The sequence below is a fragment of the Rhinopithecus bieti genome, unplaced genomic scaffold (assembly GCF_001698545.2).
Source record: "Rhinopithecus bieti isolate Rb0 unplaced genomic scaffold, ASM169854v2 scaffold_13710, whole genome shotgun sequence".
NCBI lineage: Eukaryota > Metazoa > Chordata > Mammalia > Primates > Cercopithecidae > Rhinopithecus > Rhinopithecus bieti.
In genome coordinates, this window is record NW_016807962.1 from 727,899 (window position 1) to 754,485 (window position 26,587).

Consider the following 26,587-nt stretch of genomic DNA (forward strand, 5'->3'; position numbering starts at 1 on the left):
ATAAAGATGGGGTCTCACTATGTTGCCGAGGCTGGTCTTGAACTCCTGTGCTCAAGGGATTCTCCAGCCTCAGCCCCCAGATTGCTGGGATTACAGGTATATGTCACTGTGCCCAGCCAGGAACAATGACTTCTAAGCTCTTTATGCGTTAGAGCTGAAACTAAAAGTCCTCTGTTAACATTTTGCACATCTCCCACCAATCCTGAGATTTAAGCTCTGTACTCCAGGTTACAGAGAAGAAAGCTAAGGCTCAGAGAGGTTAAGTAATGTGTCCAAGGTCACCTAGCTCGTGAGTGGTAGAGCCATAATTCTTTGTCTTTAGATTCTCATGGTCTTTGAGAAACTGTAGCAATGACCAACATTCCAGAAGTGTTTACCTTTCAGAGATTCTCCAGGGAAATCTGGGCTTACTCATTTAACCCAAGAGAGCAGAGAGAATCTCAGAAACCATCTGATCAGTTCTTTGTCATCAAGAAGATGCCCAGGTTACCCAAGACAGAGACTCATCTGGCCCATAGGAGCCACTTTCAGAATTCAAGGGTAACATTTCCTGCATATTCATCTTACTGATATGGAATCATAGTGTTTAAAAGTAGAAGGGGACCAGGCACACAGTAGCTCATGCCGGTAATCCCAGTACTTTGGGAGGCCAAGGCAGGAGGATCACTTGAGCCCAGGAGTTTGTGACCAGCTTGGGCAACATAGTGAGACCCCGTCTCTACACACACATACACAGAGTTACAAAAAAGTAGCCAGGCAAGGTGGCATGCACCTGTAATCCCAGCTACTCGGGATGCTGGGGCGGGAGGATTGCTTGAGCCCAGGAGCTCGAAGCTGCAGTGAGCTATGATTGCATCACTGCACTCCAGTCCTCCAGCCTGGGTGACAGAGAAAGACCATGTGATGTTTTTTAAAAAAGGAGAAGGAGCCTTAAAGATAATCTCTTTCAACCCCCTTGTTTTACACATGAGGGACTCTGAGACCCTAGAAAAGTATTGGAAGAACCACCTACTCTCCATTGGCTTTCTACATCCCCAGCCTGCTCTTTTTCCAGATCTTTTCGGAGTAAGTTAGACACATTCCTTTTTGAGATAGTCCACAAATATGTGATGAAATCTACCCTGTCCTTTGCCCCCTGGGAGGTGGAAGAAGGCAGGCACATGCTCTCGGGGTGCTCTGCATCTCACAGGAAGAATTGAGACACTTCCAGTGGTAGGCATCCATGTCTTCCCTGAAGTCTAGAGAGATCAGTGGTTCTCAACTGGGGACAATTTTGACTCCCAGGGGGACATTTGGCCATGACTCGAGACATTTTTAGTTGTCATACTGGGGGAAGGGAGTTGCTATACTGGCATCTAGTGGGTGAAGCCCAGGGCTGCTGCTCCACAACCTGAAATGCACAGGACAGACCCCCACAACAAAGAATGGTCTGGCCCAATGTTAATAGTAGCCGCTTTTCCCCTTCGGCCTCCTGGGGCTGCTATAATAGTCCTTCGTGCCCCACCACAGCCACACCATGCAGCTGCCACCTGACTCAGGGCAAAGATATGTCCTCAGCCTGGCAGGGCCCAAGCAGCCTCTAGAGAAAGGGAGCTCACCTCATCTGTTCCGCGAGACCTTACATGACTGAGCGCGTTCTTCTTGGTAGCAGGTGGGAGTCTCTGCCCACACTTCCCCACTGATCACATCTGCGAAGGGAGGAGGAAGCCTTACATAAGCGCAGCCTCAGAGAACCTTCTGTCATTTTGGCAACACAGGGCCTGGGGAAGCCCCTCCCTTCCAAAATCTCATGGGGAGCACAGTTCTGTTCTGAATGGGCCCCGGAGGGTTTGCCTGCTACCTGCAGGATACAGGTACATCTGAGCTCTTTAGCCTTTGAGATTAGCCTTGCCAGCCTCATCTCCATCCTCCACAACCGCAGCCCCCATTCCCACCACACTCTTCGCCCACACGCCCTGTGCTGCTTGGGGCCAGCCAATGTGCTTCCATTGTGGGGCCTCTGCTCATGGTGTCTCCTTCCTGTAACATCCCTCCCTGCCTTGATTGCCTGCACAAGGCCCATGGGTGAGATGCTCGTCTGTGAAGCTTCCGGATCCTTCTCCCTGCCCTCCCTGCCAAACAGCTATGCTCTCTTCTTGCTCTGTTGATTCCAGGCACACCTCTCCAGCCATCATAGCTCGCTGGATCAGAAGTATTTGCAAGTGTCTGTATCCCCTCTCTACCTGCCCCCTGTGGATGCCAAGTGCCTCATGCCAGTGCCTGATTCAGGCCCAGGGTCCAACACAGGGAAAGCTTATTGAATAAGCAAGCAAGTGAGTGAACAACAAGGTAGACTGGGTCTCACTAGGCTCCTTACTCTCAGAGTGACTACTTCCAGGACGTCATGGTTCCCTATTGGTCACCTGGTATCTGGACACAGGCCATGTGGCCTCAACTCTGCCTCCTCATTGAAACTGTATAATCGACTGGGCATGGTGGCTCATGCCTGTAATCCCAGCACTTTGGGAGGCTGAGGCAGGCAGATCACTTAAGGTCAGGAGTTCAAGACCAACCTGGGCAATGTGGTGAAACCCCATCTCTACTAAAGATACAAAAAGTAGCCATGCCTGGTGGCAATTGCCTGTAATCCCAGCTACCTTGATGTCTGAGGCAGGAGAATCGCTTGAACCTGTTAGGTAGAGGTTGTAGTGAGCCGAGATCATGCCACTACACTCCCTCCAGCCTGGGTGACAAAGTGAGACCCTGTCTCAAAAAAGAAAAAGGAAACTGTATGATCTTGAACAAGTCACTTGCCCCCTCCAGCCTGTGCACCTGTCCGTAGCCAGCTGTCACATCGCAGCGCGCTGCGTTCCATGCATCCGAGGATATGAGGATACGTAGTGGTCCCAAGTTGAGGAGGTAATAGATCCCAACCGAGTTCAGGACTCTCCCTAATTCTCCATTTGCGGTTGCCCTAACTGGCCCCCAGATAGCAGTGCTCCTAGGCATGAATACAATGAAAGAAACATTTTCGCGCACTAATAAAATTACCTTCTCTAAAGAAGGCAATTTGCATGTTAATGTTTTGGGTGATTGGGTGCAGCTCCAGTGCCCTCCAGGCTGCAATTTCTCTCTGACAAAGTGACAAAAATAAACTCCCGCATAAAAGAGCATTTCTCTTCTCTCTCATTTGTGCTCTAACGTGACATTCTTAATGTGAATCAAGTTGAAACCCACTGCTCTGTCTTATTTTTGACACTGATCTGCCTCCTGTCACCACTCCAAATGGCAGGCCAGCTTTGAAGAGCTCCTCAGAGGGGTATCACCTTGAGGACAGGGCTCGGTCCACTTGGTGAGTGGGCACTGCTCTGCCCCACCCAAGGCTGAGGCTGGGGTCTTCTGGAGATTCCAGAAGGCCTTGCCAGTTAACTATTGGACAGCTGAGGGGATGGTGAAGAAGGTTGCTGTTGGTGGCTGAGTTAGGGCCAATTTGCCCATCTTTGGATAGAATGGGAATTCTGAGCCGTGGCCCTCCATGAGAATACTCTTTATTCTGCCAGGCTTGGCACCTCTCATGACTTAAAGACAATCAAGAAAGAAGACCATGTTTCCAGTGTCTCTTCCATGTGCCAGACACAGGCCCAGCCCCTTATGTCTGTTTTCTATTACTGAGCCCCCCAGAGCCAGGCAGGATAGAGAGAAACTGAGGCTCCCAGCCGGGCAGTGAGTAAGCCAAGATCACCCAGCAATGTGTAAGAGGCCAACCCTGGATTTAAACTTAGGCATATTTGATATCAAGCCTGGATTTTTTCTACCCTAAGTGGATCACTTAATGTTCAATGAGCAGCCCCCACATGCCATGCACCGGGGGTGATAGGGACGTGCAGGGACCAACAGAATACCCAAGCTCTGGCACTGCTGACATCCAGCAGCCAAGGCAGACATTAAACCCGGGAATGCAGAAATTGCATGTATTTAGCCGTTGTGATGCGTTCTGTGAAATAAGTTTTAATGAGGAGGACAGAGAGGACCTCATTTATATTAACAGGTGGATCAGAGAGATGTGTCAGTGAAGGTAATGCTGAGATGGAAGCTTCACCAGGTGGGACTCAGAGTGTTCCAGGCAGAGGCCAGGGACCGGCCCCAAGGTGGGAATGCGTGGAGCAGGGTCTGGGAAATGAAGGCCCACAGGGTGATGGGAATGGGGGCATGGGCTCCAGAGGTGGCTGGAGGACTCGATCCCTCAGAGCAGGGCAAGGAAGGTGGACAAGGCAAGAAATGTTGTTGTTGAAGAGTTTAAAGTGGGGGAATGTGTGGTTTGGTCTTTTCTTTTCTTTTTCTTTTTTTGAGACAGAATCTCACTCTGTCACCCAGTCTGGAGTGCAGTGGCCTGACCTCAGCTCACTGCAACCTCTGCCTCCCGGGTTCAAGCGATTCTTCTGCCTCAGCCTCCTGAGTAGCTGGGACTACAGGCACGTGCCACCACACCCCACTAATTTTTGTATTTTTAGTAGAGACAGGGTTTCACCATGTTGGTCAGGCTGGTCTTGAACTTCTGACCTCAGGTGATCCGCCCACCTCAGCCTCCCAAAATGCTGGGATTACAGGTATGAGCCACTGCACCCGGCCCTGATTTGTGTTTCTAAAAGGTCATTCTGGATGCTGTATTGGAAGGGGCAATGGTGGAAGCAGGGAGACCAGCGAGGAGGCTGTGGGGGCTTCAGGGGACGACAGCTGCTCAGGTGGGTGAGGGCAGGAGAGCACAGGTTTATGGTCCTAGGGATGTGGAGGTGTTGAGAGAAGGTGAGAGAAGTCTCAAAAATGACCTCAGGCTTCTGTCTTGAACAAGTAGGTGGGTGGAGAGACCATTTATTAAAATGGGCGAGACTCAAGGAAAAACAGAATTGGGAAGGGAAGACCAAGAGATTCATTTTTAACAGGCTAATGCATTATCCCAGTGGCAAAAAAGAAGACTGGCCTGGAGATAATGATTTGGAGGGCATGGATTCATTGGAGGCATTTCAACCTGGGAAATGAATGACAGGAAGAGAGAGCCAGAGAAAGGGCCCTGTGGGTTCCACAGCAAGGAAAAGCAGACAGAAGCCAGCAAGAGAGAGGGAGCAAGAAGCAGGAGAGCGAGATGAAACAGACGTGGGAAGACTGTGTCTCTAGGAGGGAGGCTTGCACATGGTCACATGCTATGGAGAGAGAGCCGAGAGGAGCTCAGAGCTGAGATGGGAGTGGAAGGCACCCAGGCATTTGGCATGAGCCCTCTAGGAGGAGAGACAGGGAGTGGACATCCTCTCTTGAGCTGGAAGGGAGGTTGTGGAGGTAGTGCCACCTCAAGAGGGACCAGCAGTCTGACTGAGGAGGGAGCAGAGACAGAGAGAATAGTGACAGGAAGGCAGGCTTTTCAACCACACAAGATCCCAGGGCTGTTTGATGGCAGATGGTGGCATTCAGGAGCAGGGGAGAAGCTGACAAGCTGGGAGCATTAATCAGGACCAACTCTAGACAAACTCCCTTTCCTTCCCTCATCCCTCACCCCCACCACCTCAAGGCCCACCTGCCAGGCCGCCCACAGCACCAGCTCTGTTCCCTAACACCCTAAAAAAGCCCTTTCAAAGCACCAGTACTACTAGTTGCTCTCCTCAGAAAGATCTTCCTCCCCAGTGCTCATCCTTGAAGATCCCAACCCCAAGTTAATTTGGCAAGAGCTATCAAAACATACTAGTACAAATAATACATACTACTTGACCCTTAAGTTCCGCTGGAAGATGATCGCTCATTCAAGCATGTACTGCTATATACACAAAGATGTTCATTGTTGCATTATTTGCAATATCAAAAGAAGAAGAAAGGAGAAAAACAGCCTAAGTGTCCATTAGTAGGGGAAGGATTTTAGAAACTCATGGTGCATCTATGTATATGGAATTCTATACAGTCTATAAACAACAGGGTAGATCTATATATGCTGATATGGAGACGTGTCAAGGCACGGTAAAAATTGTGTAAGTGCAGTACGGTACCTATACTGTGATCCTATTTGTGTACAGAATTATATGGATATGGATATTGATGCACACAGCAGTGCACATATTTCATTTTCATGCATATATGCCAGAAATTGCAGACAGCATTCATTTCCAGCGCACAGGAATCAGAGGTCGCAGGGCAGAGGAGGGAAACAGGACCTTCACTTTCCACTATCTGTGCATTGCCTCTGTCTGAATTTTCTCACCTTGTGCACCACGGGCACTCTGTAACCTATCCTGCCTGTCCAGGCAATGACTTGCTTCTTCCTTTGTGTTCTCACACCCCCATCTCACATTGGGTCATCCTACCCTCTCCCTGCTTCTCCCTGCCCTGCATCAGAGGATGCTTGTTCATCTCCAAATCCACACAATGAGGGGTCAGCAAGGGCTGGCGGAACTGAGTGGCCATGGCTGCGGCCTTCTGAATCCTCAGATCCTCATAGAGAAAGGCTGTGGTGGTGGAAGAAGAGGTTGATTTGCTCTGTGTAAAAGTGGAGTGTAGTGGGGAGGTTTTGCACATTTCAGCTCCCAGGCTGACAGCAGAGAGCACATGGCAGTAAGAAGGGACCTCCTGGGGCAGTGATGAGCTCCCCATCGCTGGAAGCAACCAAGTGGGGGGTGATGGATGGCTGTTGTTAGCAATGTCAGGAAGGGCAACCCATGCCCTTCAGAATCTCACAGGGCAACTACAGAAAGCCACAGAGACAGGACCAGAAATCATGCTTTATCTGCCCTGGTTTGAATCTCCACTACCAGCCCCAGCCTGGGGGACTGAGTGAATGGCTAGGTCTGCCCACACTCAACTAACACACAGAACCCAAGACAAATGCAAAGCTTTGCCATATCACTAAACAAAGGCAAACAACCACAGAAAATCAGAGGCCATAAAAGCATCTACCACCCAGATTTTGTTCTGAGGATTAAACAAAAGGTGCCCATAAAGTGCTCACCACAGTGCCTGATGGATATTAAGCACATGTTGTATACAGGCCACTCTTAGTAATTCCTCTTATCATTCTGGGTGGTGGTGTTACTCTGCAAGGGTGTGGATTGTGTTATCTCTGAAGTCCTTTTTAAGCGAGAGATTTTGACCACTTGCTGAGGAATGAGTGCTGAGCCTCAGAAGGTTCTATAGGAGCCATTAATCTCAACAGAAACGTCTGCAATAGCATGAAGTAGTTGCAGGAAGCAGTGACCAGAACTGTGGCCCTGTCTTCCCAGATGGTGACTAAGGAACTTATGTTCCTGTCGTGGTGGAATCAGGGGTGACGTTGGATGGGACTGGACTGAGACCTCTGGGCCACTCTGCCGTGGCCAGCAGTATGACCTGTGATTAATGAAATGATGGAAGAGTTGCTTTCACCTTTGATTATGTTTGTTATTTGGGTGCTGCTGGCTTCTGGGGGTAATGATTTTCCTGCAAGGTCTATTTATGGTTCAGTCCTGACACTTATTAATTTCTCCATCCAGCCAAGGACAAAGGTGATAGTGACTTGCTGTTGCTGTAATGCTTAATACAATGACTGCGCATGTGCAGCTTCTGTTCCTGAGCTGGCGGGGTGGGCGGTGGCAGCAGCAAGGCTTTTCTCCTTGAGATTTCATGTGGGTTGGGGGAGAACTGGTAGGGAGCAGCACCACCACTTACCACTCTCCAGCAGTGTGACCTTGGGCAGATGGAGTGTGACCTTGGGCAGGTGCTTGGGTCTCCCTGAGCTCAGCACTTTCTCTAACAATCTGTGTATTGGCAGTCCAACCTCTTAGGGTAGCAGTGGGACATGGTAATGCTGAGTGGGAATCCTGGTGGGCAGAATGTCCTCAATAAACGTGGACATTCCACTTCTTAAAATATTCAGAAGTCTCCATCACTTCCAATACTTGTGGAATCCTCAGGGATCACCCCATCCAGCCCCTCACTTTACAGAGGGGAAGCAAGTGAGGCCCATTGAGGAAAAGTGACCAGCTCAAAGCCACACAGTGCACAGGGGCAGAGACCATGGAGATCCCAGGCCCCTTCACTCAGATTCCTGGCCTCATGGAACTCAGTCCAGCAGGGTGACAAGAAATTGGCCAACTTCAGTAAGAGAAAATGAAACCAATATTGTGATAGCACTCCAGGCCAGTGAGGTGAGAGAGCGGACTTCCAAGTGGGAATATGATGGGAAACACTTGTGCCGCTGTTTTTTTTTTTTTTCTCTGCGACAGAGTCTCACTCTGTCTCCCAGGCTGGAGTGCGGAGGCAGTCTCAACTCACTGCAACCTCCCTATCCTGGGTTCAAGCAATTCTCCTGCCTCAGCCTCCTGAGTAGCTAGGATTACAGCTGTGCACCACCATGCCCGGCTAATTTTTGTATTTTTAGTAGAGATGGAGTTTCACCGTGTTGGCCAGACTGGTCTCGAACTTCTGACCTCATGATCCACCTGCTTCAGCCTCCCAAAGTGCTGGGATTACAGGCATGAGCCACTGTGCCCGGCCTGTGCCACTGTTTTTTAAGCACTGAATTGCTTTTTCTATGTGGTACGTTGTGGGGGGGACAAAAAAAAGGGCACTCAGGGCAGATATTACTATCCCCACTTTATAGATGCAGAAACTGAGACCCAGAAAAGTGAAATGCCTTGACAGCCAGTAAGTGGCAGAGCTGGCACCCGGACCAGCTCATCTGAGTCTCTGTCCCTATTCATGCAGCCAAATGCCATCTCACTGTGAGATGCCCAGGTTTGATCCACCACATGTGGAGTCCTTCGAGATCCCAGCCCCAGGCCTAGAGAAACTGTGGTCAAGTCTGGGGGAACTGTGCAGCAGTAGACAGGGAGCTAGGCTGCAAGATGCCCTAAGAATGGAGAGAAAGCTGAGATTCCTGTGATGAACTGCCTTGGAGTTTGTGCAGCCTTCACAGATAGCTCTTCTGGGGGCCATTTCACTGCACAGATAGGAAGCACTAAGCTAATTCTAGTCAAGATCATTCAGCTTTATTTCCTACCAGTGATTGCAAACAGCAAACTTGTATACTTTTACATTTAGAATTGTACGATGAGACAGAAACATCTAGTGTAGGTGAGTAATAAGAAAGAGATTTAAAGGTTGGGCAGAGAGAAGGGCTTGGCAAGTGGCTGTTTAAGCACACCAATCCCGGGAAACAGAATTACTAGCAAGGAAGCTCAGGTATTTTTGAGAGGAAGAAAATACCTCATATTCTGTCTGGGATAACATCCCTGGCTGTCGACAGTGATTTGGATTTAATTATATCATATATTCAAATGTACTCTGTAAACTGTAAAATAATACATAAATGTCAGATGTTAAGAAAGCGTAATGCAGAAAAAAGAGCGTGGGCTTGAAAGTCAGCTAGGCATGTAAATGCTGCCTCGCCCACCTAGACTATGACCTTGACAAGCCACTTAGCTTCTCTGGGCCTGTGTTCCTCAACTGTAAATGAAGAATACGTGTAAACATGTCTTCTTCCCACCATTACCCTGAGAAGTAGATGAGAAAAATGGATATTCTTTGTAAACTGGAAAGTGCTATGAAGACCTAAGATAGGATTCTTGTTCCCATCTTTAAGCTGGGGAATAGATGATGAGATTATTGGTGAGCAGCTCCCAGTGTTTTCATAAAGCCCTGAGGGCAAGGTTGCCTTCCCAGGAGTGGAGAGCAGGGGGCTTTGACCTAGAAGGAGCTGGTGGGCCATCCTCACCCAGCCTATTGACAGAATGAGGCCATCATCTGTCAGGGGCCACCTCTCAATATCCAAGTGGCAGTCTCAGATGAGAGATGTGCGGCTGGCTGCAACTGGAGTGTTTCGAAGGCTGCCTTCTCCAGCAACATCCGTCAACCCAAATGAAGTTTAGAAAAATACTCAACAGCTTATCTTGTGGTGTGCAGGGCAGGTAGGGAAAGCCTGTTTGCAAAGACCAACGAATATAACTGTACCTTCTTGTTGACATCCAGCAGAGATAGATGACGCTGCATCCCTCATTCACTGCAAGGCCAGTATTGCTTCTGTTCTAAATGACTGGAATTAACACTTGGTCAAATCTTTGACCCACCTTGGCCTCTCAAAGTGTTAGGATTACAGACATGAGCCACTGCACCTGGCCAAATCTTCAAAAACTCTCGAAGCAGCAGTGGAGTAAGGAGGTTAAAGAGCATGGTGGTTGGGGTCTGCCACCTACCAGCCATGTGATTCTGGCAAGTCTCTTGAATGTAAAATGGATTGTCAATACCCGCTTCATAAGGTTTTTGTCTGAGTAAATTAAATAATGTGAAGGCACCCCATAGCCCAGGGCCTTCCATATAATGAGGGCTAAATATGAATGATTACTGTTTACTTTCATTACTTTTACTGTAACAGGACATTAAGGCAATGTTACCAAAAAGATCCTTTCAACTCCCAATCCAAGCTGTGAGGGGTTTTCTGAGTGCTGGTGAAGGAGCAGGGAAGAAGTGTAGGGTTGCTTATATTTTTTTCTAAATGGCTCAGGTAAATTCAGAGACTTGAGTAGTAGTAGGAGAGTGTCCCCAAGAGCTAGGTGCACCTCAGCAGAACTGAGGATTTGAGGGTGGTATGAACCAAATTGTATCTCCCACAAAATTTACATATTGAAATCCTAACTGTCCTCTATGTGGCTGTATTTGGAGATGGGGCCTCTAAGGAAGTAATTAAGGTTAAATGAGGTCATAAGTGTGAGTCTCTTATTGAATAGGATTAGCGTCCTGATAAGAAGAGACACCAGAGAACCCAATCTGCCTCTCTGCCATGTGAGGACATGGCAAGAAGGTGGCCGTCTGCAAACCAGGAAGAGAGCCCTTACCAGAACATGACCGTGCTGGCACCCTAATCTCAGACTTCCGGCCTCCAGGACTGTGAAAGTAAATTTCTGTTGTTGAAGCCACCCAGGCTATGGTATTTTGCAGCCCAAGCAGACTAAGACCAGGAGCAGAGAGTGAGCTGTGGGATTTCAGAGGAGAAAGCTTGTTCTGTGTCCCCAAAGACTCTTGATCACCCACAGCAGAACCAGCCCAATACTAGGTTTCTCAAAGACCATTCTCTTTTTTTTTTTTTTTGAGACGGAGTCTCTCTCTGTTGCCCAGGCTGGGCTAGACTGGCACGATCTTGGCTCACTGCAACCTCTGCCTCCCAGGTTCAAGCGATTCCCCTGGCTCAGCCTCCCAAGTAGCTGGGATTACAGGCACCTGCCACCACATCTGGCTAATTTTTTGTGTGTTTAGTAGAGACAGGGTTTCACTATGTTGGCCAGGCTAGTCTAGAATGCCCGACCTCGTGATCCACCCACCTCAGCCTCCCAAAGTGCTGGGATTACAGGTATGAGCCACTGGGCCTGGCCAGACCATTCTCTTAACTTCTTCGCTCCACTGCCTCCCATAGAGCCCTTCAAGAGATGGCTAAGTTGGCATGTTCATTCCATTTCCTGATTACTCACTGGGGCAGAAGCCCCAATGCTGCTGTTACAAATGCAGTTTCTGGGGCCTCACTGCCAACAGACAGAACCCTCAGGGAGAGGGAACAGGAACCTGCATTTCTGGCAAGGTCCCTAGATTATTTTATGTATAAAATGTTTGAAAACCATTGACCTTGAGCGGGAGGCCAGTCTCCTCGGTCTGAGGTGTCAGAGGCCCTCCTGCATGAGATTCCTGGCTTGCCCTCACACCCATATCCAACCGTGGGCGAACCTCAGATGGCACTGGCACTACCCTCGGACCATATCCAGGATCTAATCATCCCTCACCACCTCCACCAGTACCATACTGGTCCAAGCCACCCCATCAGCTCTCTCTGGGACTGGTGCAGTTGCCCCTGAATGGATCTCTTTGTTCTCACATGTGCCCCTACCACTGGGTTTCAGCACAGCTTCCACAGTGACATGTCACTTCAGGACTCCCCAGTGACCTCCCATCTTCTTCAGTTGGAAATTCAAAGTCCTGCCATGGTCTACAGGGCCCCCTGTGGCCTGGACTCCTGGAACCTTCCAGGTCTCCTCTATCACAGCCCAGACAGGGAAGGGAGACAGCATGGAGAATGTTCTCTCCCGCTTAGTGGGCAAGCAGTGATGCTGGAAGAATCCGGGGCTGTGCGGTTTCTCAGAAAGGACTTAATGGACGATTGGAACCATTCCATGGCTTTTCAGCTCCATCATTAGTCTTTTAAAAATAACTGGTTGGGTTTGCTCTCAATCAAAGTGTCTTTAAAATGTAGACATTTTTAGCCCAAAGTCAAGCTTCTCTCAGTTTGGGGGCAGGTCCTTTTGCAAATAAGCCCCGCTTTGCAGATGGGCCTTCCAAGTGAAGTTTATACAGACTGGACTATGCAGTGGGGAGCAGGGAGGGGAAGGAGCGGGGTTCAGCATCACCTGGGATCTTGTGAGAGATGCAAACTCCCAGGCCCCACCTCAGCCCTCCGAATCAGAAACTGTGGGGCTGGACCCTCCATCTGTATTTTAACAAGCCCTCTGGGGGGTTCAAAAGTTTAAGAGCCTCTGGTCTGGATCATTGCGCTTTCATAAGTCTGTAAATCTTCTAAGAGAAGGGTTTCCATGGGTCTCTTTTTTCTTCACCCCTTGGCTTACCTCAGTGTCCTCAGCTATAAAGTGGGCATAATAACACCTGCATCACACAACTGTTACAAGGGTCACAGTCTATTTAGTGGATTAAATGCATCTTTATTGATGCTCACTGTGTGCCAGGCTATGCTGGGCTCTGGGAATGTAGAGAAGACAGGGACATGGTCCCCACCAGCAGGAGCAGAGTCTCATTAGAGAGACAGCCATATACCCATGGATTTATCCTAATATATGATGAGAAACAAGAAGAAGCACCGTGAAGGGTGATTAATTCCACCTGGGGATGGTCAAGGACAGACTCCCAGAACCAGTGACCTCAGAGGCTAGGTTGGGGGTATTTTTAAAATTATGTGTGTGTGTGTGTGTGTGTGTGTGTGTGTGTGTACTTGAATAATTATCAACAATGAGCATGGATTTATCTTATTTGGAAAATTCAGAAAAGAATGAAGATATTAAAATATCCTATAAGTCTAGCACTGCCTTCCCCCATGCCCCGTGGTACTATAAATAAGTTTGCAATGAATACTATTGTATACATTGTTTTCCTTTGGAAGGAATATTTTCTTAGGGCAAATTCCTAGGATTTGTGAACACTGTGTTCAATGATATAAACACAACATTTATTTTTTATTTTTTTCCTCCTTACCTCCCTAATAAACATTTGAATGGCTCTTAAAACTTCCACCAAATTGCTTTTCAAAAGTCTATAGCAATTTCACCACTACCTCCCATTATGAGTATTTAATACTTTTGTTAGTTTACTTGGTGAGCAATAGCCCCTGTGGCTTGGATGGGGCCAGACGTCTTCTCTCTTATTTGCTGATATATGTGAATAGCCCATTCATGTGCTTTGTCCATTTGGGTATTCTATGAGATTTTCTTTTTAAAAATTTTTTAGAAGACAGGGTCTTGGCTGGGCCCGGTGGCTCACGCTTGTAATCCCAGCACTTTGGGAGGCCAAGGTGGGTGGATTGCTTGAGGTCAGGAGTTTGAGACCAGCCTGGCCAATGTGGTGAAACCCCATCTCTGCTAAAATACAAAAAAATTAGCTGGGCATGGTGGTGGGCACCTGTAATCCCAGCTACTAAGGAGGCTGAGGCAGGAGAATTGCTTGAACCCACGAGGCAGACTTTGAGCCAAGATCATGCCACTATACTCCAGCCTGGGCAACAGAGCGAGATTCCGTCTCCAAAATAAAAAAAGACAGGGTCTTGTCTGTTGCCCAGGCTGGAGTGCTGTGGTGTGATCATAGCTCACTTCAGCCTCAAGTTCCTGGGCTCAAGCAATCCTCCTGCCTCAGCCTCCCAATGTGCTGGGATTATAAGGTTAAGCCCTCTTACCCAGCCTCTGTAAGGATTTAGGTATTTTTAACATGAAATCAATTACTAAACCAACCTTACATTTATTAAAACAAAACAACCACCTGCTCTCGGCCCAGCCGACCACCCCCAGCACATCTCTGCCTGTCAGAGCCCTCCTCATTCCGCAAGGCCCCACTGTCATGCCCACTTCCCCATAAGCCTCCACTGATGCCCCCAACCCCTAGATCCTCCAAGGTGTTGGATTCAGTGTTTCCTGCAGATTCTACCATTTCCATCCTCAGGCACCCTTGGCAGGGATGCTTCAGAGCGTTTCTGGGAATAAGGTCAAGAAGCAGTGGTGCATAAGGCTTGGGTCCAAATCCCAGCCCTGGCAAAAGTAACCCTGGTGTAAAACCATATACATACATATATATACATATATATACATACACATATATATGTATGTATATGGTTTTACATATATATAGACCCATACACATATATTAACCCATATATATGGGTTTTACCTGTATATATAACCCCCCATATATACTATATATATAATATATATATAGTAATATATATATATATTATGGGTTACTGCGTTATACTATATATATACACATATATATTTCTACTTTGACAAAAGTTAAGTAGAATATATGTGCAAAAGTTTGCATTGTATTTTTTTTCAAAGTAATACATGTACCTGACTTCAAATTCAGATAGTAGTAAGGGGTTCATAATTAAAAGCATCTCCCCCTACATCATCTCTTTCCACACACTAGAATTTCCCACTGCAGATGTTTAAATTATATCCATGTTTACTGTAGAAAATCACAAAATGCAGACAAGCAGAAAGAAAGCCAAGCCAGCATAGTGAGATCCCACTTCTTGTTTTAGAGTATCTTCTAGATGATGTTGCCGTGCCTTTTTTTTTTTTTCCCAAATTGGTCCTCATTGTATGTTTTCTATGCGTTATAGCTCTAATCACATTCTACCGCCAACTAAGGGAACAAAACTGATATTTGTTGAGTAAAGAAGTGCAGTGAGTGGCTAGATCCTTGCCATTCAAAGTGTGGCATCAGCACCATCAGGAAGCTTGCTAGAAATTCAGTGCCTTGGGCCCCACCCCAGGATTCGCATTTGAACAAGCTGGTGATTGGAGTATGCATTACAGCTGGGAAGGGCTTTGCAGAGCAGAGTTACTCAAAGTTGTAACCCATAGACTGTCAACAGTCCTGGACAAGAGGCCTGAGCCAGAATGTAGACAGCACGCTGCTTCCTTTATAGAGGAAGACATGCTATTATACTAAATACTGTCAACAGAACTAAACCATGTGATTGATGAGGACCGTGATTAACATTCTGGCCCAAGCTCCTTATCTTGTCAGGGACCAGGGACACACAGTTCGTGGGCTTGGCACTGTCAGCCTGCCACACTTTGAGTGGCGCTGTTTAGATCACACAGTTGGGAAGTAGAGAGCTGGGACTGGGTTTCTCTGGCTTTAGATCCTAATCTTCTCAGTCTGTGTATATCTGACCCTCCCACCCGACTGTCTCACACACACAGAGATGCACATACTTGCACGGGCACACGCCCAGCCTATGAGAGCCTTGGCCCAGAGTTGGTGATTAGGAAACATCTGCCTCTTGAGTCAGACCAAGGCTCCCGCTCCCCTGTGTCTTTGCCCATCCCAGGCTGCTGTTTACATTAAAAGTAACCCTGGTGTAAAACCCATTTTAACAACTCCTTCTATCAGGATCAAACAGAGCAGCGGCCTTGTAGGATGTCTGGAGTCAAGAGAACCCAAGCCCAAGAGCTTTGATGGACTAGGAGGGAGACAAAACACAACTTCTTTGCTCAGCTCAGGTTCCCAAGGCAAAAATAGCTCTGGGATCCCAGGGTCTGTATGTGACCCAGGATCTACAAACCCTAGGCCAGCCTTCTGTCCCCAGTGCCAGAAGCAGGTAAATAATGCACAGTCACCAGGAAGGCGTGGATTTCAGAGTCAACACCAGCCTAATCTAAAATGCCACGTGGTGTTCAGTTCAGCCTTACTGTCACCTTTCCCAGGGAGCTCAGGGACTCCTATAGGTTTAGATCCCAGGGTCCCAGTTTTACTTGGACATTGGGAAGACTCAGACCCTTTCAGGCAGTTGAAACTTTTAACTGAGTTTTTAACAACTTAGTTAAAATACTTGGGAGTCAGTTTGAATTTCCAGGCCACTCTTCCCTGGCTGTGTGACCTTAGAGAAGTTACTTAACTTCTCTATCAGTTTTTTTTTTTCATTTGTTTTGTTTTTTTTTTTGTTTGTTTGTTTGTTTGTTTTTTGCTTTTTTTTAAGACGGAGTCTCGCTCTGTCACCAGGCTGGAGTGCAGTGGCGCAATCTTGGCTCAGTGCAACCTCCAACTTCCTGGTTCAAGCGTTTCCCCTGCCTCAGCCTCCTGAGTAGCTGGGATTACAGGCACGCACCACTGCACCCAGCTAGTTTTGGTATTTTTAGTAGAGACAAGGTTTCACCATATTGGGCAGGATGATCTCGATCTCCTGACCTCATGATCTGCCCACCTCGGCCTCCCAAAGTGCTAGGATTACAGGCATGAGCCACCGCACCCGGCCATCAGTTTCTTGATTTGTAAGATGGGGCACAGTAATATTGACCTCATAAAGGTATTGTGAGAATTAGTGGCAGTGTCGGTAAAGCACCTAGTGTCAATGCACCCATTCATCCACTCACTCATTCATCTATATTGAGCACCTCTGGGCAGCACAGGAAGCGCACAGTCCAGAGAGGAGGATGGAGACCACACAAACAGACAGACACAGAGCAAGCCGCAGCCGGTGCTGCAAAGAGAAGTGCAGGAATCCTGTACCAGGGGCCAGGTCTAAACTGGAGATCAGGGAAGGTTTTACTGAATGAGTGATTTTGAGCTCAGGTCTCAAAGGTAAGTAGATGCTTATAAGACAAAGCCAGGGTAGAGCATTCCAGGGGTGTTGTAGGGATGACTATTTATTCTTTCCAGAATACAATTTGGGCCAGAGAAATGACAGTTGGGTTTATTTCACTTTTGGGGTAAAATTTGCAGACAGCAAAATGCATGAGCCTTAAGGCACAATTTGAGTGCATTTTGACAAATGCACACACCCATGCACACACCCATGTAACCAGCATCTCTATTATCAGATAGAATTTTGCTGTCAAACCGGGTTTATCTTCATATCTTCATAACCTTGTTCCCTGATTATAAAAGTTAAGAAGCTGGGGTTTTTTAAATTTTTGTTTTCTGAGATGGAGTCTCGCTCTGTCACCCAGGCTGGAGTACAGTGGCACAATCTCAGCTCACTGCAACCTCTGCCTCCCAGGTTCAAATGATTCTCCTGCCTTAGCCTCCTGAGTAGCTGGGATTACAGGCATGTGCCACCATGCCCGGTTAAATTTTGTACTTTTAGTAGAGATGGGGTTTCTCCATGTTGACCAGGCTGGTCTCGAACTCCTGACCTCAAGTGATCCATGCACCTTGGCCTCCCAAAGTGCTGGGATTATAGGCGTGAGCCACTGTGCCCGGCCAGGAGCTGGGTTTTAATGGGGGCATTTCATTGTGGACATTTTACAAGACTTTGAGCTAGGTTTAAATCTTATATAACTTTCCCCAGGTCTCTCCATGTCTCTGAGACTCAACTTCCTCATCTGTAAAATAGGGTTAATCGAACTTACTTCACAGGGCTGTGTGAGGGATTGGGTCTGCACATAGCCGTAAAATGCCCAGCTAGTGCCTGGTGGGCATGGCGGGCCTGGTGGGCACTCTGTGAGTTAGCCCTGTTAGGAGTTTCTGGAACGGAGACGGTGGTGGGGAGCAGGGCTAGCTCTTGCTGACACCCTTGTGGCTGGAGATGGGCCTTCCCAGGGCAGCGCAGGGCAGCTGTGTGCACCCCCTCATCCAGTCTCTTTGTTCACAGGGATGTGTCTGCAGGCCTTCGTAGAAGCTTTCTTTGTCCTGGCTCAGAGGAAGTTCAAGATGCTGCCACTTCATGAGCAGGTGGCCTCGCTGATCGACCTTTGCGAGTACCACCTGTCCCTGCTGGATGAAAAGCGCCTGGTGTATGGCCGGGGCGTCCCGTTGGGAGGCCGGCCCCCGCACCGTGGCACTCCCCAGGAGCCCTCCCCATCGGCCCAGCCAGCAGGGGACAACCCCCCACCCCGCACCAGCTGCGCCAATAAGCTCTCCCTTCCCTGACATACCCTGTCCTGAGGGCCACTCTGTCCTCCTGAAGACGGAAGACCAGAGCGGCTTTCAGGGCTGGAGAGCCCCAGGCATTCTGCCTGCAGAGGAATGGCAGGCAGGCTGCCGAGGGGCCCGGCTGAGGTCCCCACGAACTGTCTCTGTGTGTGTCTGAGCTGTGCTTCACCAGGCTGGCTGGTTCTCACCTGCCTTCCTCCTCGCACCTCCTGGTGATACACCCTGTTTTCGAGTCATCAGTGGACATGTGACATCTAAAACGTGACAGATGGCACCTTCTATTCTGGGCTCACAGGAAGCACCAACTGGGGCAAATCTGTTGTGTTTGGGGCACAGGACACAGTCGGTCCCAAGGCCCGGAGCTGTGGAGAGGAAGCCGAGTGTTGGGATCTGCTGCCGGGGCCTCCGCGTGGCCACCGGGAAAAGCCCGAGAACATCGTGTTTATTTCCTGCCTCCCGTTCTGAGAGAAGGAAGTGGAAATATCAAGTAGGCGTCTGCAAATCTCCCATCCCAGGCATGTGCTACATGGGTGTAGTGAACAGATTAACCTCATTTAGTTTGTTAGCTTTGCCTGTTGCTGCAATGTTTGGTTTGTTATTAATTAAGAAATAATTAATTAAGAAGTAACTAAGACTCCTGGAGCCTCAGAGCTGGCAGGAGCCTTGGAGGTCATTTTGTTTGATTTTGTTTGACTGTGACCCCAAAGCAGGAATCCCATCTTTAGCCTCACTGACCAGATGGTCTGAGTGGACCCCTGCATAGGTGGGGTGCTGGTCACGTGGCCAGTGTGTCCACAACAAGCACTGCCAGGGGTCCCTGCATGCCCAGCACTGTGCTGGGAGCCCTGGGTGAGGGAAGGAAATCAGATATGGATAAGAACCAGAGCAAGAGGACATACACTAGTATGTCAGACCTGGTGCCAGGGACAGGGGAGCTCGTGCTTTCTCTTGCATGGGACCCTTTCCTTGTCTCCATCTGTATCCCCAGGTAGCCCCCCTCTCAGAGGAAACGCCTCAGAGGCAGCGGAACGTGGCATTTTGGAAACAGCCTTGGGCATGTCAAGATCCAGGGCCCGTTGAAGACAGGCAGACAGGACTTGGCAAAGCCACGCTCTCCAGAGTGTGGTTGGATTTGAGGTTAATGTGGCCCTTTCCTGGGGGATCCCTTTAAAGGATGCTGAGAGGCCCTGGGAAGAGCCAATCATCATGCTCCAAGTGAGGTGGAGAAAAGTCTTTGAGGCACTAGTACTGTGCCTGGTGTGGTACACAGTAGGACTCAGAAAATGCTGGTAGTGCATGGCAAGGGAGAGGGTCCTGGGAGGCAGAGGTACATCCCAAACAAACTCCTGAGACTTTCTCCTCCTTCCTTCCAACATCCTGTCCAAACTGATAAGAGCAGTTGACCTGGTTCATAACAGGTACTCAAAAGCATCTGTGAATCCGCCTTCCCCAGAATATTTTTAAACCCAAAGACAAGGTTGTTAATCCAAGATGTCTCCAATTGTTGGCAAGCGATTTCAGAGCAGGGGCTGCTCTGTTCATCCTTGCCTGGCGCTCCTTCTTGCCAGGAGCTCATCCTCTCAAGGAGGAAAACCTGTTTCCCCCACGGTGTGGCTTCTGTGCAGCGCCCCTTCTCTGCTGCTAGCAGAGCCCAAAGGCCGCTGCCCTTCCCCAGCCGAGAAGGGCTGTGGAACTGAGCCCTGCAGAGCCCAGTCGGGGGTGTTCAGTGACAGGAGACTTGTGCAATGACTTTATTTTCCCTAGCAGAAGGCAGGACAAGTGGGAAGGTAGCACAGGCAGGATGTGCCTCCTGAAGTGTGTCGAGTGTCCTCTACGTGGGGTGCTATGGAGGTGTCATCGGCTTAGTTCCCCAGGTACTAGGGCAGGTCCGTAACGCTGCTCCCCTTTCAGATGAGGAAAGGAAGGCCCAGGAGGCCACGCAGTCAGGACTTGGTCCAGGTGTGTCTGTCTTCGGCTGCTTGTCCCTGGGTGAGCATGAACTCAGCTCCAAGTAGAGACCCCGCAGCTGTACTCCGCTCGGGGCTGCCTGGGGTCCGTCACCGTCTGGTGGCATGGGACAAGGCAATCAGGGCTCCTAAATGGTCCAGTGTGAGAAACAATGTTTGAAGCCCCCATGCAGCTCTCCCAGTCCCTTTTGGCAGAACAAATGGATTTCCCAGAGAAAGACCAGAGTAAGCACGTCTGGGCACACTTGTCATCAGCTGGGAGCCACCAAAAGTCTTAACAAAGCTCTCATGTGACACCATTTCTTGAAATTGGTCTTCAGAAAGTACTCGCTTGCCAAATTGGAGTGCAATGTTCAGGTCTAAAACCAACCAAGCACGTTGAATATTTTGAAAAATAAAATCAAGAGGTTGAATTCCAGCCACCTTGTCTGGGGTGATATGAAAACATCAGCTCTCCTGGTGAGGGCTTCTCCCACCCCTGCCATCATCTGGAGGCGGGCTGCTCCGCCCACCATGGCCCTTTTATCCCGGGAACAGCCCCTTCCTCTGCAGACAAGGCCCTGATAGCCCCACCCACCCGCAGGGCACGGAGCCTCCCTGGTGATTGTTAGGGAAACGAGGCTGTGGTTTTATGAGAGGCCAGTTGTGACAGATTGCCCCTTTTCAGTTCAACCAGAGGCTGCTCCATTATCAGAATGAGTGATAGCTGACTCACCCTGCCTCCTCCGTTCCTAATAAGAAGCCCCACTGTGTTTACCCCTTTGGTAATCGGCCACTCGTTTTGTTGGATGTAATTGAAGCAATAGCAAAAGCAGATGGTTTCTTCCTCCGAGAGGACAGGAAGCAGAGCCGGCAGTCCGGCCGGCCCAGAGGCACATAGCTGGGCACCTCTGTGCTTTGCTGCAAGATAAGTTCCGTCCCTGGAAGGGCCCTCAGGATCCATCTCCAGCGTCTTCTCCCTACCCCTCTCCTGCCCCATCCCCCTCCTACCGATGTCTGTCTCTCCCCACCCACAATGCACACAGTCCAGCCACACAGATCCTCTCCCTAGTCCACTGGCTGAGTTCCTGTAAGAGCTGGGCACTCTGGGGGCTTGGAATGAATGGGTAAGAAGATCAGGTTCAGCCTGTGCTCAGTTTGGGGGTTCACATCCAAGTATGACAAGTTAGTGGGACCAATCTGGGGAGGGAAGCATCAAGTGAACAGGGCAGACCCACAGAACGGGGCTCACCCACCATTTCTTTGGGTGTGCCCCTGGGCAGCCTCCTTGCTCCTGCCATGCTGACCCTACCTGCTCCCTTCCTTCCAACCTCCTAGGGGCACAGGCTCAGCGTTTCTGTTGTTAGGGGCAGGAGCTTTGTCCTCACGGCCTGGCCAAAATGGAGTCTGCAATAGGTGCTTATAAAGACCCGCTGGATTCAGTGCAGCTGTTAGCAAGTGCTGGTCCCAACAGACCCCTCCCCATGGGCAGAGGCAGGGCCTCCAGGAGAGAGGAGCGTCCATCCCTGAAACGAACCACTTGGATTCCTCTTACTTCTCCTCCCGGCTTCTGTCCACTCCCCCGAACTCAGACATGGTCTCTCACCTGGGCTTCCACTGCCTCCCTGCCTCTTACCCCTCCACCCTACCCTCCATCCTACCCTCCATCCCCATCAATCTGGAAGGAACTTGGAGAGCCACAGAGCTGATGTCCAGTCACCTATTGAAAGCAGCCCTCATTGGCACCCTTCCTTTCTTTCCATCCTAAGGCCCACACCTGTCACCCGCACCGCTGCAGCCTCCCTGAGCCCCTGTCCGACCCCTACTCCCAGGACTGTTTGTATCTGTTGTCATGAGACAGGAGGAGGATGTGCTATTTCCCACCACCCTTGTCTTGCTGGCCCCTCTGCTTGAGATGGCTTTCCTCTGCCCAGTGGCAAACAGACTTTCAGTTCAGTTCCAGTGTCCCTGCTGCAATCCCCCAAACAGAGTGAGTGGCTTCTTCCTTCTACTTCCAAGAACTGGAAAGTTCCTGTATTGGCGCGTGCACTGTGGGACCACAGCATTGGTTCCCACCCAGCTGTGAGTTCCTGCAGGGTCAGGCATGTGCTGGGTCCATGTTGGCACAGAGCAGGGGCCAGCAGGTGCTTGCTGTGAATAGGAACGTTTAGCAGACCCCGGGAGAGGAGACAGTGTTATCACGCTTGTTCTCCGCTTCGCCTGCGGGTGCCTTTAAGAAGCACAGACTTGTAAACCTTGCCAAGCTGATCTGCTGAACATCTCTACATCCCCGGCTGCCTTGTTGGCTCCCTGGGACACGGCAGCTGCCCTGTGTCCATCTGACTCTAGGTGTCTCTCCACGGCCTTTGTGGCCAGGCCTGGGCTGCGTACCCATGGGCACCCCCTCTCATTCAATCTCAGAGACAGGACGCCAGGCTGGACGGTCCTCACTAACACCCCTCCAGCCAGCTAGCCAGCCTCCTTTCAACTCTGCATTGCCCTGAGTTGGTGTGGGGTTGTTGAGCTACCAGCAGGTCTTCCTGACTTGCATGTAGGTAATCAGACGGATGGAGTGGGAGGATAGGGGCACAGACAGTTGAAATGGTGTTCCATGCCTTTCTAGACCCCAGGCCCTTTCCTACGTGTTTTTATCAGCACATGCTCAATCCTTCCCAGTTTACAAAGCACTTCTAGATCCATTCAACCCCACAAAGAATGAGGATCACTGGGCACTCTGTTTTCCCAGGGGCGGGGAACTGGCTTCCAGGAGGCTTAGTGACTGACCGAGGTCTCGAGGTCTCGAAGTCTCGTGCTGGTGAAGTGCAGAGCCAGGATCCGCCTGAGGCCCCCAGCTGGCTCCAGATCCCACACTCCTTCCTCGGCACTTCCTCGGTTCTGCACGGTGCCTCAACACTCCCCAAAATATCCAATTTTGCCGGTGTGGAAACCCACGTCCCACAGAGGCTGGTGTTTGCTCCACTCAGTTCTGGGGACTTAGCTTAAGGCTCTCTGATCTGTTCTCTTCCTGCCGAGCACCCCAGGAAGGCTCTGTGGGTACACCCCAAGGGCTCCAGGTCTCCTAGCCACTTAGTGAGAGTGGCCAGTCCTGTCTCACTTGATCTTTGGGTGCATAAGACGAGATCACAGAAAATATCATCAGTGTGAAAGTGTTTTGTAAAACCAAGGCGCTGCCCAAACGTAGCATTATCTTCAGCCTGGCTACTGGCTTCCTACAAAGTGAAGGGATGAAGGTAAAACTCTTTCTTGAATAATGTTATCCATCAAGACAGACAAAACCACACCGGTCAGCTCCTCCTGCCCTCCCCGTCCCACCTCCCCTTCATTCCCACATGTTTAAAGACATTCGTAGGCTGAGAAATGATTCCTGCTGCTCCTCTGACACCCGGAATGTGCCTTGTGATTGGCAGTGTCCCTCCAGAATAGCTTAATTTTTTCCCATTTCTTGACTAATGTCCTCTACTCCTTGGCCCTATAATTGAGAACTGGGCTTGCAATGGCCAGCACAGGAGTATCTTCCCTGAAAGCTCAGAAATGATGGCTCTCCCGGTAGGGAGCTGGCATTCCCCGTGGCCGAGAGCACCGTCCTCCTCACACGGAGGGATCATTCACCACCGTGTGTATTAACCTGAAATCCACCTCGCCTTGATGGATATTTTTGCCAATCTCCCATTTGGTTTGATGAATGTGAGAGAAATTTTCCCATATGGCATATGAATTTCTCCCTCACAAAATAAGTCTAAATTTTTTTCTGTTCCCGGAGATGAAGGAGCTCAGCAGAATAGGCCACATCTTCAATTACCTTTATCTCTAGTAGCCCAATGTCTTGATTTTTATATAACTGGGAAAACCACATAGCATAATGCTTACACACACACACACACACACACACACACACACACACACACACACACTGAGTACCTATAAGCTTTGGTAGAAAATGGCAAAATTACAATGTTTTTCTCATTTCTGGTGATTGGCTTCCGAGTGTTACTTAGAGAGCGGAGTGGAAAGGGCTCTTTGCAGCCCTGCAGTAGTGTCTTGTGCTTACCAAGAGGCTCACAGGAAACATTTCCTCCAACATGAAGGTGTTTGCTAAGATTCCAACCAGGACCCAGTCTTGGGCCACAGAACACTGTCTTCTCCCCGAGGCCTCTGGCAGACCGCAGGGATATTTTCCCTTCAGAATCTCTTGCATCAGAATGGGGAAAGTGAGGGCCAACAATCCCAGAGGAGGTCGTGAACTGTTCTGGAAAGCGAGGGCTTTGCAGTCAGACCTTCATATGAACTTTGTTCTGTCTGTCGCACGCTCCCTAAATGACCATGGGCCAGTGACTTTACCTCTCTGATCCCTGCTCCTTGCCTAGATAGTGGGGATCACGTCGTAATGTATGTAAAGAGCCGGGTGTGGGACTTGGCACCTGGGAAGTGTCTTAATACGTGTCTGTTGAGAAAAGGAAGGGTCTCGATGTGCGGAAACAAGACGGATGCCAGGAAATACGTCTGACCACCTCCACGCCCCTGACAGCGGAGGCTCCTGGAGGTCTGGTGAAAGACCTCATATGCTCCAGCCCTGCCGGCTCTGTGCTGAGCTGTGCCTTTAAGAGACTGCAGCTCCTGCCTCTTAAAAGCCTTTAAAAATTCTTTATTAAATTTTCATGGCGCATAAAGTCAAGGTTCTGTTACGTGGCCTCAGTTGTCTTGGCAACTTCGTAAAACGCAATAATAAAACGAAGCTGAGTGTTGCTAAACACAGGCTCATTGTATAAACGACTGCGAACTATTGACAGTTTGTTCTGCACGATAATTTTTGACAGCAAATCCACCGGGGTAGACAATGCTTGTTCACTTGGGGTCAGTTGTGAGAAAAGGACACCTTTTAAATTTTTTTCCCCCTTAATGCTTAATATTTGCCTAGGAAGCTAAATATTGCCTCGAGGAAACTGTGAGATCCTGGGGGAGGCAGAGGGAGGGGTTTGGAAAATCTTTCAACCCTTGATCTGCTGGGGACAGTCTCCCATAGGGAGGGAGGGATCTGTCCCTAGAGTTTGGTCAGAGACTCTGGCTGCCCTGGGAGAGAGGATAGCCCCTTGCAGCTTCCCGTGTGCAAGGGGAGCCACAGTGTTCAACTCGGGCTAGACCAGTGAGCATTGCATGTTTCACCCTCACGGGAAAAGCTAAAGGCAGGTGCCTCCCTAGAGAACTAAACCATTCACCCTACACCAAAGAGGTGATTCCTGGGGCTGCTGGTCCAGCTGGCAGCTCTGTCCCTGGAATGGAGGCCCCGCCTCCTCCTATCACCCCTCCTCCCCTTCTACCCTTGGGGTGCAACATATATCTGCTCTGAATATTTCAGAATATTTGGCAAGTGGAAAGCAGATGGCCTTGAGTTAAAAACAAAGTGAGACCCCAGCTCCCTGGAAATCCCCTCACCCATTGGCATCAGAGAAATGTTCATGTCATATGCTCCCCCCCCTCCATGCCCAGGAAGGCCACTTAGGTAGGCCCTGTTCCCACGGGTAACCCCCGTAGTCCTCTGGATCCCAGTTCACCTTTTAATGACCCATTCAAATTCTGCTCATTCCTCAGATGTACCAACACCTCGGTCCTAGGCTCCTGTGTCACAGGTCATGGCTCTGCAGTGTGGCAGAGCTGTCATGCCACTCTCTGCTGGAGAAACCCGGGTTTGCCTGCCCATGGCCCTGCAGCCTGGAGGGGAGGCAGCTGGGGCAGTGTGAGAGCTTAGGGCTGGCTTGGGCCAGGCATGTCTTTGGAGGACTGTGGAGGCCACAAGGAGCCCTTTCACACTGCTGCCTGCCCCACAGGATCCCCTCAGGGCTCAGGCCCCACGTCTGTCTTTAACCCAGACAACTGCAGCTTTCCCATTCTGACTTGATGGGCTTTACAATAAGGGTGTATCCGCAGCTGCTGATGCCTGCCTTTCAATATTACGCATGAGGCAAGGGAAGCCCAGAGAGGGGAGGGGTCTTGCCCCCAATACCCAGCAAGTTAGGACATGAGTTAAGGCCTCTTCAATGAAGGAACTGGTTTTGCCCTGTGTGATCAGAGGGATGGGGCGGAAGCCAGCACCACCCTCAGCCCATCACCTCGCCAAATACCTACAGAAGGGAACCCAGAGAGCCTCTGGCCCAGGGGTTTTCAAGCTAGATCCCACGGAATCTTAGAGCAGCTCAGCTAGCTGTTTTATAATATATTGGGGTTGCATGTAAGAAAAAAAGCTTAAAATGCCATCATTCCTTCTAATTTTTTACTTGTGGGGTAAATTCCAGGTTTTCACTAAGCTGGGGGCCCAGGAGAAGTAACTCATCCAAGGTCACCTGAGCCCAGCTGGGACCCCAGGCCCTGCCCTGGAGGATGTGTGTGTCATGCTGGCACCGGTGCTCAGGTGCTGGGCTGGCTGGCTCACACTGGGCCCAGGGAGGAGCTGCCCCCCCCCCCCCCCACCGCCGGAGATTGGCTTGGTGTCT

General features: G+C 49.7%; 1 protein-coding gene across 1 annotated transcript in view; it reads left to right on the top strand.

Annotated features, from left to right (window-relative positions):
• TTLL11 (tubulin tyrosine ligase like 11) overlaps window positions 1-24,872 on the top strand; it is a 285,959-nt gene extending 261,087 nt beyond the window's left edge. The window contains exon 9 of the mRNA XM_017884248.1: window positions 17,855-24,872. Within this exon, the coding sequence (XP_017739737.1) occupies window positions 17,855-18,132 (278 nt within the window). The 3' untranslated portion in view covers window positions 18,133-24,872. The remainder of the gene's footprint in view (window positions 1-17,854) is intronic.
• Window positions 24,873-26,587: the final 1,715 nt, after the last annotated feature.